Source organism: Vigna angularis, chromosome 3, assembly GCF_016808095.1.
Source record: "Vigna angularis cultivar LongXiaoDou No.4 chromosome 3, ASM1680809v1, whole genome shotgun sequence".
Taxonomy (NCBI): domain Eukaryota; kingdom Viridiplantae; phylum Streptophyta; class Magnoliopsida; order Fabales; family Fabaceae; genus Vigna; species Vigna angularis.
In genome coordinates, this window is record NC_068972.1 from 34,101,942 (window position 1) to 34,117,185 (window position 15,244).

Consider the following 15,244-nt stretch of genomic DNA (forward strand, 5'->3'; position numbering starts at 1 on the left):
TCATATTAATCTAAGTCCACTCACTGGTACTTTGATAGTCAAGTCAATAAATAATATCTTGTGAGTATGAGAATAAAAAATAATATTGAATTAGTACACTTTATCTGTTATCACAATATTTAAAAGTTTACGTGAACACGATACTATAACAACAAATAAAATAAACTTAAAATATAATAACAAATTAACAAATATATTAATTGAATTTAGTTTATTATAAACTATATTTTATTTATATTATCATAAATACCAATTTTCCATAATTTTAAAAATATTAATATTTCATACAAATTTTACACATGCTATTAACCTAAGCATAATAATATATTTGGAGTGTGGAATGTATAATTTTTCAAAGTATCTCACATGACACAATTTACAATAAACTTTACCTTTGTTCGTAGCCTCACAACAAATAATAATGTTTTTTACACTTATGTATGTCCCACTTATTATTGATCCTCTAAAATATTATAAATATTTACTTATTCTATTAGTCATTACATTTTTTTTTCATATACTTTTTTACTTCTATTCACTCGTTCATCTCTTTTATATTGTAATTTAAGTTTTTTAATACTTAAGCATTTATTATTGTCTCCTAAAATAGTCTCTTAAGCGAGTGAGGAAGTTTTATTTTTAAGAGGATATTTTTGTTTTTGAAATAAGTTTTTCGTCAATTCATTGCCCTTTCACTGATACACAACCTATTTATTTTTACATTTTAGTGCTTCTAGACTTGGTTCCACATTAATTAGTATAGATCGACTTAAAGGTGAGTAAATCTTGAACAAAACTTGTTTTCACCAAGAATCGAGGCTGTCAAAATGCTGCCATATCGGATTCAACATTGTTAATGCTGAGTTTGGACGAGATAATTTAAAATGACATTTTATTTACTTGAAGAATTTAAATTCTTTTACACTAAAATGACTTATATATACAAATTTTTTCGTTGGTTCTTTTCACTTTTATTTTTCAAGTTATCATTTTATTTGAATTTATTGATTTTTAAATTTAACCATTTTTCTAAATTAAATAAATAAAAATCATCTATTAAATAAATTAAAACTATTTGTAATTAAATTATAAAAATGATTTTTTATTTTATTTTTATAATTATAATTTTTTTATTTCAAAAATATTGAGCACATGTAACATATATTTTTTCACTAGTTTAATTAGTAATTATAAAGAAAATGAAATTAAAATAATTTTGAAAAGTATTTCAAATCAATAAAATAAATGAATTTTGAAAGGTGAGTGAATTTTAAAATTTTCTCACTCTACTCACGAAAACAATGGTGACTCGATCTAAATTGAAAGTTTAGTCGAGTCAACTTATACTAAAAGTTCAATCAAGTAGGTTTGAGTTTAAAGTTCAACTCGAGTTAAAAGTTCAATTTGATTTTATTTGGATCGAAAGTCGAATGAATTTGGTTAGGATTGAATTTTGAGATAAAATAACTAAAGTTAAAAGTTAATATGAGTCGATTGAACTAAAAGTCAAGTTGAGTCAACATGAAAGTCAGGCTAATTCAGCACATGTCGAAAGTCGAGTTAATTTAATCAAGTTGAAAGTCAAGATAAATCAACTAGGTTGAAAGTCAAAAAATAAGTTAGGAAAAAAGTCGAGATGACTAGACCTAAATGAAAGATTAAGACAAATTAATGTAGGCCCAAAATCAAAATAAATTTGTCTAAATTAAATATCGAGACGATTAGACCAGACTAAAAATTAAAATGGGTTGACAAAAACTAAGGACTGAAACGAGTAAGTTCGAATTAAAGGCCAAGACGAACTTGTGTTATTCAAATATTTTTAAAACAAGATTTTATTTAAAAGAAAAATTAAATTGTTTAATCAAAACAAAAAAATTCAAATATAAAATATCTTAATTACTTTTCAAACAAACTATTTAAAAAATAAGAAGAATTTAATCATAAATAATTTAAATACTATACATTTGAATTTTTTTAGAATATTTGAAATCCAAGCCCAAAAATCAAGATTTATTTAAATAAAAAATTATTTTAAATGGCCAATTTAAAAAGAAAAATTATTTACTTTTGAAAAAGACGACAAACACTCGTTGAGACGCGGTGGCGTTCTAAATATCGTTTTGGTTTCCTCTTTTCTTTTTAGTTAAAACCCTTCCCTTCGTGTCTGTGGCGGGAACTCACTGTGCTTGCACTCTCTCTCTACCCTTCACGCAATGTACAGGGTAGTCACTAGAAACGTCGCCGTTTTCCTGCCTCGTTGCCGCTCTCTTTTGCACTTCTCTCATTCGCCATTTCCCATTTTCATTTCATGTGTTCCCTCTCGCTTCCTCCGGTAATATTTTCTTGTGTTTTTCGTTTCATATTTTGTCATATAGAATTTGTATTTAGTATTTTATCAGATTATTTGGTGAATATTCACTTTATCTGTCAAAACATTGTATTTAGAACTACACTTTAACATTGTATTATCTACAATATGTGTCTCGAAACGTGATTAGGTGTGACACTCACTTTAACCTACATATTATGTTTATGAACTCACTTGTATTCTTTATTCTTTATTCTTCAGTAAAGATTAATCATTCATCAAACCAGTGATACATCGCATGGCTACAACAAAAATCTATATTATTTAGTTCTTGCAGAAACCTTTTTTGTTGAAAACTGACTTTTATACTTCCTTGATCTCGGTCTAAAAGTGATTCCAGTTTTACCCGTAAGAGAAAGATTCTAATGTGATAGATATTTTAAGTTTTCGATTAAATAGTGTTTGGTTAAGGTAAAGTAAGTGTTTTTGAAATAAGCAATTTGAGAAAAAAAAAGCCCATTTAAGAAAATAGATGTGGCCAGTTTGTTTAAAATTAGAATAAATATTTTTGAAATAAGCAATTTTTAAAATAATCAGTAATTTGAGAAGCAAATACAATTTACTTATTAAAATAAGCATAAAATTGCTTATTTTTATAAATAAGCAGAACAGACTATTGGATGACAAAAGCATAAAGCTTTTATTTTATTGAGCTTTTATTTTATTGAGTAAGTTTTTTTGTAAAGAATACTACAAACAAACTCACCTAATATTTGTGTTGGAGATCTCGTATCGATTAAGAATAAGACAACATCATAATATATAAGTGAAACTGAGTTAGATTTAAATTTCACTATCTTAATATGGTAAGTAAGCCATTTAGAGCAAAACCTAGTGAAGTTCATTTGGACAATTATGCCACCGCTTTAGGACTATCACCCACAAATATCTAATTCCACACTCATGAAGTTCATTGCGTCAGGAAGTGTGTTGGAGATTTGACGTCGATTAAAAGTAGTGACAAATTACAATATATAAATGAGGTTGTGTTAGGTTTAAATTATACTATCTTAATAATTTGGTTCTTAAAATGTAGAGAAGTGCTTATTTTTTAAATAAACATGCTAGACAGACAAACAAAAACAAAAATACATAAACTCACCCATTATTATTTTAATTTCTATTCTCCCCCAAATGTTCATAAGGAGAATGTTTATATTTGCTTATAAAAGTAATGTATTTATTGAGAGGATAAGATGATTTGAGTAAAATTGTTTCAATGAGTGATATATTTATTGTTATTCTTAATTTGTGAAAATAGCTTCAATTGCATTGGGACAAGGGGGTAGTTATTAGGTTTTATGAATATCATTCATCTTTACTGCTTAATTTTTTTGCGCTAAACATTGTACTTGAAAATTTGTAAAAAGGATGGTGTAATCGAATTTAACATTTTTCTTTTTTGGTTTTTTAAATTTCGTATGAAGGTGTAAAACTAACGCAAGCAGTCTTCTATTGAGTTCTAGTTTAGAGACATGGTAAAAGTCATAAAGATCTCGTGTGAGATTTTGGTGTTTGAACAACATCTCATGAGTTAGCAAGAGTTATTGATGCTAATAGTGGTTTTGGACCTTGGGTTCATTCTAGCTACATCCTTCTTGCTTTTTATGTTATTGTGCAAAGTGTGAAGCAAATAAGGTATATAAGAAATCACTATTGAATTTGCAATTCCAACTAGGTGGGCACTCCATGTTATGTTAATCGTTTGCAGCATATCCAAGTACAATAGAAAAATAAAAAAATATAATTGAATGAGGGACTATACCGAAAGCCACTCAATAAAAAACCTATAATTAGGTAGATTCCATCTATTCTTATAGAGATCAAACTGAACAAAAACAGGAATAAGATCCCACCACCTAGTACATCTGTGTCTAACCCTAAAAGAAGCCTATTCATCAACATAATAGTTTCCCTCTTTCCCTATATGTTTGAGACACATGAAATCTAATTCTCTTAGGTTGATAAAACATATTCTTCAAATGATTCTTAAAACACCAAGGAACTAAATGTTGATTGGAGAAAGGTTGCATCACCAGCATAAACGTTGATCTAATATTTGCTTGACTTGGTGAAATTCTAATTATGTAAATATCTAGTTTTTTGTTGTATGACATGTAAAATGTGAAACTTCTTATTGAACAGAATAAATAGATGTGTAAAGAATGTATCGGGTTATATGGAAAACAAGGTTTCAAGGGGGAGTAGTAGGACTACCAAGAAGCCAAAAGTATCAAAGAACGGTTTAGATGATAAAGATCTTCCTCACATATTGTGGTGGAAGGAGGTAGGTCTATCTACTCTTTTTTGCATTTGGTTAAAGCAAAAATAACTGTTCCTGAACTTTGTTAGTCTGTTTATAAAGTCTTATTTACAATAAAACTTCATTTTGACTTTTATTTCCTTCTCAAATTATGGCAGAGGTTGCAAATGTGCAAAAAGTTTTCAACTATCCAACTAATTGAAAAACTTGAATTTTCTAATTTGCTTGGCCTGGATTCCAAATTGAAAAATGGAAGGTGAGTGCGCACTAATGAAATTAAAATTACTACTTTATGCATTTCTTTTGGTTTTTTTATAACAAAACAATACGAAAACATCAATTGTTGTTTCGTTATTCATAGAGGAGCAATTGTTCTTAAATAGAATTCAAAGACTTAATAATGGAACATCCTAGTTTATGATTGGTACTCCTATTTTTATGTGTGATGAGATAATTAGATATCAGTTCATTTTCAGTTCAATTTCTCTGAATCATTCTTCAGTTTAGTTCATGTACGAATGATGAATATAATCTATCCCTATAAATCAAAACCAATGATCTTGTACAATAAATATAACCTATTAATCCTCCAAATTATACTCTTAATTGTGGAATGTAATTAAATCTCCTAATTATGTAATTAAAAGTGTACAGAGAAATATTATCTGCAATATAAATTGAGGGATTCTCACACTCGCCCATCAAGTTAGTGAGTGGATGTCATCCATTCCCAACATTTTAATAATAGACTGGAATGTAGCACCACTTAGCTCCTATTTTCAATTCCTCTGCAAGTTAATTTCTAGAGGATACAAATGGTGTACATATTGTCTTATTATCGAATTTTTCCTATAAGTGTCGATCTACTTCAACTTTAGATCAATCTTCAGGTCTTCTAAAATTTTCTTTAACCATAGTATTTCACAAATCCCTAATGTCATTGTTCTAAACTTACCTCCGCACTTGATCTCACAACAACCTTTTTGTTTATTGTTCCCCCAAGTTGCCAAAATTTCTATAAGAAAAGTGTGATATCCAAAGGTAGATCTTTTGTTGTCTATTGGACCTGTATAGTTAGCATCTTTGTAGGCTTCTAAGATCACATCTCGTTCCCTTTTGTAAATATAATTCCTTTTCCATGATTTCCTTCAAGTATTGTAGAATATGATAAACACCTTTGAGTCGAGTCTCCTTTGGATTATACAAGAATTGACTTACAACCCCTACAACATAGGCAATGTCGAATCTAGTGTGTGACAAGTATATCAATTTTCCAACCAACCTTTGACTAGATTGTCTATCCACATCTACATTTCAGTTGATTTTCTATCGAAATGCTTTCACAATCTTCATCCGTGATCTCATGATCTTCCACTTTGGCATGATCTTGTGTGTGCATTGAATCAAACAAGGTGTGCTAAATGGAGGAGTCACACTATTCCATGATTGTCTTGTGATCTTGACTACAATTCCAACAAATTCCATAGGACTTTATGTATATCGTTTGGCATTATTCTTCACTTCTGTTCAATTCTTAATAAAAATATTTATTTCCCTTACTTTTATATAAGTTTACAAAGATATCATTAAAAATGAGAAAAATAGAAAGACAAAACTCATGGAGGGACCAAACCAAAACCCATGACCAAAGAACAAGCTAGTTAGCTATAAGGCAATCCATGAGCTAAACTTACATTTATTATGAAAGAAGTCCAAAGTTATAAAAGTTGGCATAGTCGTATAACATTTAATCCCCTCTCTGGTTGATAGGTCTAAGGTGGCTAACTTATCTGCACAATGATTTCCTTTTCGAAATATATGGGACACCTTAAACTCAATACCACGACAAAACTTTACACATTTTCTCCAACGCCCTTTGATAGGCCATGGTACAACCTATTGAAGATAGGAATCACATTCCAACCAGAGACTTCTAAATCTGACACTTCTTGCATACTTAATGGCATGAATAGCTCCCATAAATTCAGCAGAAAGTCCGTTCTTCTGTTGCAATGTTCTTCTGTTCAGATTCAAGAACACAACTATTGGACCAATGTCATCAAGAATGCATATATGACTGTCTATAATAATCCTTTATTCTTAGCATTATAGGCTATTGTTCAAACACATTTGAACTCCCTTATTTTTGTAATCTGAGGAATGGTGGTATGATGAATCTCCGTGTTTAGTGTAAAGGAAGGAACACTCAACTGGGAAATGTTGCAGTTCAAGTCAAAATTTCCACGTCAAGTATTACTCTGCAGAGTAAGTAATAGTTATGCCATTCATTGAGAATTTAGTATTGGTGGTCTTATAAATTTAGTTTGAAGGGAGCATGATTATTTATTGGGAATAATGTGTTTTCAGTGGCTATACTTTTGGTTAAACATGGTTTAATCTATGTACCTTTGTGTTGATGAATTTAGTCCTCAAATTTAGATGCATTTAGTCCCTCGTAAATTTAGGAAACTTTATACATTATAAGAAATGAGGGATTAAATTCACATTTTTTTTTGTAGTTCGAGGACTTTGTTTATTGATACGAAAGTATAAAGACCTTGTCCATGTTTCACTGAAAATACTAGGACTAAATATGCATTTCCCCTTCCCAATTCTTGATAAAATTTCTGTTTTCTCTTCGTTGGTTTTGTAGTATTCCATTTCTATCCCTCATGAAGTAAATATTCTGTTTGTGTCATGTATTAATTCATATATTTTCTAATTACTGCTAAGGTTGGGGAATTCTATGAAGCTTGGGGAATAGATGCTTGTGTGCTTGTTGAATATGCTGGTTTAAATCCCTGTGGTGGTCTCCAATCAGATTGTGTTCCAAGGGCTGGTTGTCCTGTTATGGTATTGACATTTTACTATGTTATTTTCTCATGGATTTTAAATATATATGAAATATTTTGCTGACTTTCTTATATATATAACAACTTTCTTCTTTTGTTTGTCATAGAATCTTCGACAAACTTTAGATGATCTAACTCAAAATGGTTATTCAGTGGTGAGTGCAACAATTAAATAGTATTCTATACTTTTTTCACCTTTTAAAGGTTTCATTACTTTGTTGTTTACTTGCCATGTTACCGTTTTATGAATACTTGTTGCTAATTAATCTTGATCTGCACAGTGCATCGTGGAGGAAGTTCAGGGCCCAACTCAAGCTCGATCCAGGAAACGTCGGTTTATATCTGGGTTAGTACAATACTCTCTCAAAGCCAGTGGTCTCTATGGATTTCTGTGGTCAATTGATAGAGTTTGCTGTGGTTATTAGAGTAAAATAAACTTTCATTTTGCTAATTATTATAATGTCATATTGGTTGACTTCAAGGACATGCTTGATAATCATAGGTTTCTATTTCAACCAGCAAGAATAGCTCAGCCCCTTGTTCTTTAGGTTTACTCTGATTGGTCATTTGGCCCAGTTGTTTCACTTGGGTTCTGCATACCTTGATCCCTCCAGGGATCATGGGCTTAGTAGGTTTGTAGAGGCTCAAAATGAAAAAAAGAAGTGAAACTTGACCCAATGCTGAAAGTTGGCACATAAAAAGATGATCCACACAAACTCAGTAAACTCTCTGATTCTACTATTTCTACTGTTGGCACCTGTATGTCTGTATTAGGAATTAGTTGACAACTGAATTTTATTTTCTAGAAGATTGAATAATTAATCAGATTATTCTAATTTGATCTTATTCGAAATAATTAGTGTCCAAAGGTAATTCTGATTTGATTTTTTGTGGTCAAAATCAAATCTATCCTTTCTTATTTATTTTTGTTAGAATATTTACCCTATTTATCATGATTATATTATGTCTAGGGTTACTCTATTTATCATTATTATATTATGTCTAGGGTTACCCTATTTATCATGATTATATTGTGTCTAGGATTATCCTATTTATCACGATTATATCGTGTCTAGGTTATCCTATCATGATTATATTGTGTCTAAGGTTACCCTAATTATCATGTACTCTTGTATCAATTTATTTTTATAAATAGAAGATTATAAGAGGGATCAATTAAGCCCTCTAGAATTATTTTACAGTTTAATTCTCAAGTATTTTCCTTTCTGCATTTATTATCTAATTGACAGGTTTTCCTATATATCTAAATTCTTGATTCCTGAATATAATACACAGTACCTAAAATTACATTTATGATTCTGCATGGCGATTCTACCTATTCTGCTCAGCAGTGATTCAGAACATGAATGAACTTGCTGTGACATGACAGAAATGTAGAGTCGTTCAATTGTTGTAGTTGGAACATGATGTTGACTACCATGCTCTGAATGATGTGGGAGTGGAATCTTCAACATCAACCAGTGAGATTGTTGTGAGGAGGTAACTTAACCAAAGGCCAGGTGCCATTGCCAATTAAAGCATTATATTCAACTTTTATTGCTTCCAAGTTCCAACCAAGTAGGATTTCGGGGCTTTTTGGTTCCATATGGGTGCGTAGAACAGTAGGATGAATCTTAGGCTTTACAAAACCAAATTTAGCCCTTTGCATAGGTTGGACAGACATTGAATGAGTGACAGGAACTGGGGGGAGGGAAGGGAGAATAGGCAGGAGAAGAAACTAGATTAAGAGGGTTGACAAGATGAAGGAGGGCATTTTGGTGATACAGTGAGGGAATGGGAATTGACTGAGTTTAGAAAAGTGGAAAATAGACTGTGAAATATGGAGATAGGGAAATCTTAGCTCATTAAATATAATATCTTTGTAAATATTAACCATTGGAGGCTAGACACTTGTATCCTTTGTTGGAAATAGAGTACCTTAGGAAAATGCATTCTCAGGAGTAAAATAGGCATAGTAAAAATCCATAAAAAATGTATAATCAGGATTTTGAGCAAACAATTTAGGGTTAGGGATATCAAAATTAAGGTAGGAAGTGAGTAGTCTATTTATGAGGTAGACATTAGTAGTCAATGCATGGTCCCAAAACTTTAAGGGGTAATGATGCTTGAGCTAGGAGGGTGAGACCAAGTTCCACAATGTGGGGTGTTTATGTTCAACAACTCCATTTTGGTATAAAAATTAAGGTAGACAGTGGGTAGTCTATTTATGGGGTAGACACTAGTAGTGAATGTGTTGGGAAGCATATAAACATGTTGTCAGTAAGACAAGAGTGCAAGTTTATTACAGCAAGATGTTTAAAAACAATAACTAGAAATGCAGTTGTTAGGTAGTTTTTACAGCATAGTGTTCGCCAGCAGTTAGGTCTCCTTTTATAGAAAGTCCAGGGGGAAAATGGGGGTTGGTGGGGGGAGTTCGGTTTCAGAGAATTGAATTTTGTAACTGGAATAATTCAGTGGGAAGGAGAGTGCTCCTTTGTATCTTTTATTGTATGATTGGTGAAATTAGAGAAGTTCAGATTTACTTTTCTTTGTTCATGTCTGAAAATAGTGTTGATTCCTGTCTGTTAGGATATTTATCCTATTTTATCATCATTATAGTGTGTCAAAGGTTACCCTATTTATCATGATTATATTGTGTCTAGGATTACCTTATTTATCATGATTATATTGTGTCTAGGGTTACCCTATTTATCATGTACTTGTGTATCAATTTATTCTTATAAATAGAAGATTGTGAGAGGGATCAATTAAGCCCTCTAGAATTATTTTACAGTTTCAATCTTAAGATGGTATCAGAGCGGGTCGATCCCGCTCTGGTTTCTGTCTCGTAATATATATCTGTCCGGCGCCACAGTTCTTCGTCGCCCGCCATCGTCTGCCGCTGCCCGCCGCCGGCCACCGTTCACCGTCCGGCCACCGCCCGCCATTGCCGGCCACCGTCGTCCATCACTGTCACAGTTTCCTTCGTCTAAACCCTTAGGGTTTTCTTGTTCCTCGCTAGTACTATTCGTCTTCTTCAGAAATGGCGTCTAGCAGTACTCTTTCCTTCTCTGGAAGTCCATCAATTCCCTCCGAGAAGCTAAATGGAAAAAATTATCTATCATGGTCTGCTGCCGTTGAAATGTGATTCCTTGGCCAAGGGCATTATGACCACCTTGAGCGAGATGGAAGCCATGTGCCTACTGAAAAAGCTGATCAGTGGAAACAAACAGATTTCCAGTTGTGTGCCCTGTAATGGCAATCAGTGGAACCCAAACTTCTTGTATCTTTGAGGGCTTTCAAAACATGTCACTCCTTTTGGAAGAAAGCCCAAAGCATTTATGCCAACGATATTCAACGTCTCTATGACACTACGAACAAGTTTGCATCTCTTAAAATGGCAGACCATGATATGGTGTCCTTCATAGCTGAAGCCCAATCTGCTGTCGAAGAACTTAGGATGTTTTTGGAAGTAGATCCATTAGAGGATATAAAAAAGAAACTAGACAAATTTTACATGGTGTTGATCCTTCGTGCCCTACATCCCGATTTTGATCATCTCAGAGATCAACTTCTAACTAGTAATGAGGTCCCCTCTATGGAAACATTGACCACTCGCCTTCTGCGTGTCCCGGTACCTCAAACTCAAGAAGCGCATGAACTAGTGGAACCATCTGTCATGGTTGCCACACGAGGAAGAGGAGGACGTGGCACTAGAGGAGGAGGACGAGGAGGTCGGGGACGTCCTCAATGCACATACTGTAAAAGGATGGGTCATAATCAAGAGAATTGCTACTCCTTACATGGTTTCCCTTCCAAAACCGCCAATATTTCGAAGACTGAAACTTCCACTTCGAAGACTGAAACTTCCACTTCTATATTTTCTGAGGATGAATATCAAGAGTATTTAAGGTTAAAGTCTAACAACTTGGCACAACCATCTCAATCTCCCAATACATCAACAACTTGCGTTTCTGAATCTATGGAAGGTCAAAATTCATGGGTAATTGACTCAGGTGCTTCTGATCACATTTCTGGTAATACCTCTTTGTTCTCATCTATTTCCTTTCGAGAAAAACCTCATTTCATAACCCTTGCAAATGGATCTAAAACTTCTTCCAAAGGAGTCGGTCATGTTTCTTTGTCTCCCTCCCTCAATCTCAACTCAGTCCTTTTTGTCCCTAATTGTCCTTTTAATTTAATTTCCTTAAGCCAGTTGACTAAAATGTTACATTGTTCAATAACCTTTGATCATAAATCTTTTGTTATACAGGAGCGTGGTTCGGGGGAGACAGATTGGAGAAGGATATTAAGCTGGCGGATTATACCATTTTGGATCTCGTCCAAGGGTGTCCTGTGTTGCTGCTCCTAATCCTAAAGTGCTACATGATCGACTTGGCCATCCTCATTTGTCCAAATTAAAAAAGATGTGTCCTGAACTTAGTGGTCTCCAAACCTTAGAATGTGAGTCATGTCAATTAGGAAAACATGTTAGATCTTTCTTTCCTAAAAGGTCTCAATCAATATGTAATTCTAGTTTTTCTATCATCCATTCTGATATATGGGGACCTAGTCGTATCTCCTCCTTTGGTTTTAGATATTTTGTTACCTTTATTGATGAATATTCAAGATATACTTGGGTTTATCTTATGAAAAATCGTTCTGAATTGTTAGCTATCTTTACATCCTTTATGAATGAAATCAAGAATCAATTTGGTCAAGTAATCAAAATATTAAGAAGTGATAATGCAAAAGAGTATTTCTCATCTCCTTTTCTGCCATTTTGAGTTCCCATGGTATCTTACATCAGTCTACTTGTCCTCATACACCACAGCAAAATGGTATAGCAGAACGAAAAAACAGACACTTGGTTGAAACTGCTCGTACCCTTTTGCTTGGTGCCCATATTCCTGTCCATCACTGGGGGATGCCATCTTAACTGCATGTTATCTTATTAATAGGATGCCCTTCTCCTCTCTTGATAATAAAGTCCCTTTCTCCATTTTGTTTCCTAATGATCCTCTCTTTCATACATCTCCCCGAGTGTTTGGCTGTGTATGTTTTGTTCATGACATGTCTCCAGGTCTAGACAAACTCTCCGCTCGCGCTCTCAAATGTGTCTTCTTAGGCTATTCTCGACTTCAAAAAGGATATCGGTGTTACTCTCCTGAAACTAAGAAGTATTACATGTCTGCCAATGTCACATTCTTTGAACAGACTCCTTACTTCTCTCCATCTGTTCAGGATGTTTCTATCCTCCAGCAGGTCCTTCCTATTCCAATGGCTGAGTCAAATAGCTCCACTGTCTCTGTCATTCCAAGTCTTGATCACAATCCTTCTACACCTGTTTCTTCACATACTGAGATCATCCCACACAGGGCCCCAATGGATAGTCCACCTCCCAAAGACAATGGTGAATCTCCTACTTCAGATTCTTCTCCCTCGTCACCTCCTCCCATGCCTCCTGGTGCAAATGATTCAGCATGGCCTATTGCCCTCAGAAAAGGTACTCGTTCCACTCGAAACCCTCATCCCATTTATAATTTTCTAAGCTATGATCGATTGTCGCCCTCCTATTTTTCTCTTTTATCTTCAGTGTCCTCTGTTGTTATACCCAAGAATGTGAAAGAAGCACTTGATCATCCTGGATGGCGAAAAGCTATGATTGCAGAAATGCAGGCTCTTGACCACAGTAATACTTGGGAGCTGGTGTCCCTTCCCCCAGGAAAAAAGGCGGTTGGCTGTCGATGGGTGTATGGAGTTAAAGTTGGCCCTGATGGTGAAATTGATCGGCTCAAAGCTCGGCTTGTTGCAAAAGGTTACACTTAGGTTTATGGTCTTGATTATTGTGACACTTTCTCTCCTGTAGCCAAGATGACTACTATTCGTCTCTTCTTTGCCATGGCAGCCATTCGTCACTGGCCACTTCATCAATTGGATATCAAGAATGCCTTCCTACATGGTGATCTTGAGGAAGAAGTTTATATGGAGCAACCTCCTGGGTTTGTTGCTCAGGGGGAGTCTGGTATGGTATGCAAATTGCATCGATCTCTATATGGCCTCAAGCAATCCCCACGTGCTTGGTTTGGAAAGTTTAGCTCCATTGTTCAAAAATTTGGGCTAAAACGCAGTGAAGCAGACCATTCAGTTTTTTATTGTCATTCTTCTCTCGGGAAATGTGTTTAGTATATGTTGATGATATTGTCATTACAGGAAATGATGCTCTTGGAATATCTCAACTAAAAGAGTACTTGTGTAGACATTTTCAAACCAAGGATCTTGGAAGTCTCAAATACTTCTTAGGCATTGAAGTAGCGCAATCAAAAGATGGAGTTGTAATCTCCCAAAGGAAGTATGCTCTTGATATATTACAAGAAACAGGCATGATTGATTGTAGACCGGTTGACAGTCCCATGGACCCAAACCAGAAATTAAGGACAGAAGAAGGTGAATTATTCTCCGATCCAGAGAGGTATAGGAGACTGGTTGGAAAACTGATTTATCTCACTATTACAAGGCCAAATCTATCCTTTGTAGTTGGAGTGGTTAGTCAGTTCATGCAGGCTCCATGTGTTGACCATTGGAATGCTCTCATTCGCATTCTAAGGTATGTAAAGAAGGCTCCCGAGCAAGGATTGTTATATGAAGATAAAGGAAGCATTCAGGTCTCTGGGTATTGTGATACAGATTGGGCAGGTTCACCTATTGATAGACGGTCTACTACAAGATATTGTGTTTTTCTGGGAGGAAACATTATTTCATGGAAAAGTAAGAAACAGAATGTAGTAGCTCGATCAACCGCGGAAGCCGAGTATAGGACGATGGCATCACTAACATGTGAACTTATATGGGTGAAACAATTTCAAGAGGTTAAATTTTGTGACATCCATACTATGAAGATGTATTGCGACAATCAAGCTGCTCTCCACATTGCATCAAATCCAGTGTTTCACGAGAGGACTAAACATATAGAAATTGATTGTCATTTTGTTCGTGAAAAGTTGTTGACCAAAGAAATATGTACTGAGTTTATTGGGTCAAACGATCAACTCGCAGATGTATTGACCAAGTCATTAAGGGGTCCTCGGATTGAGTTTATTTGTTCCAAGCTTGGTACATACAATTTGTATGCTCTCGCTTGGGGGGGAGTGTTAGGATATTTATCCTATTTTATCATCATTATAGTGTGTCAAAGGTTACCCTATTTATCATGATTATATTGTGTCTAGGATTACCTTATTTATCATGATTATATTGTGTCTAGGGTTACCCTATTTATCATGTACTTGTGTATCAATTTATTCTTATAAATAGAAGATTGTGAGAGAATCAATTAAGCCCTCTAGAATTATTTTATAGTTTCAATCTTAAGACTGTCAGAATCCCATGATTTATGCCGCAGTTAATATTTCCCTGTACAGTTTTTTTTACATAATTAGAAGATTTAATTGCATGGTCCCAAAACTTTAAGGGGTAATGATGCTTGAGCTAGGAGGGTGAGACCAAGTTCCACAATGTGGGGTGTTTATGTTCAACAACTCCATTTTGGTATAAAAATTAAGGTAGACAGTGGGTAGTCTATTTATGGGGTAGACACTAGTAGTGAATGTGTTGGGAAGCATATAAACATGTTGTCAGTAAGACAAGAGTGCAAGTTTATTACAGCAAGATGTTTAAAAACAATAACTAGAAATGCAGTTGTTAGGTAGTTTTTGCAGCCTAGTGTTCGCTAGCAGTCAGGTCTCCTTTTATAGAAAG

General features: G+C 34.1%; 1 protein-coding gene across 3 annotated transcripts in view; it reads left to right on the top strand.

Moving 5' to 3' along the window:
- Positions 1-2,114: 2,114 nt before the first annotated feature.
- Positions 2,115-15,244, top strand: part of LOC108326621 (DNA mismatch repair protein MSH1, mitochondrial) — a 49,688-nt gene continuing 36,558 nt past the window's right edge. For 2 of the 3 annotated variants that reach the window (XM_017560220.2, XM_052875227.1), the window contains exons 1-7: positions 2,115-2,335; positions 4,517-4,658; positions 4,793-4,890; positions 6,824-6,899; positions 7,368-7,487; positions 7,594-7,641; positions 7,768-7,832. In XM_017560220.2, the coding sequence (XP_017415709.1) occupies positions 2,217-2,335; positions 4,517-4,658; positions 4,793-4,890; positions 6,824-6,899; positions 7,368-7,487; positions 7,594-7,641; positions 7,768-7,832 (668 nt within the window). In that variant the 5' untranslated portion in view covers positions 2,115-2,216. The remainder of the gene's footprint in view (positions 2,336-4,516; positions 4,659-4,792; positions 4,891-6,823; positions 6,900-7,367; positions 7,488-7,593; positions 7,642-7,767; positions 7,833-15,244) is intronic. The other variant, XM_052875228.1, reaches the window with a different exon arrangement.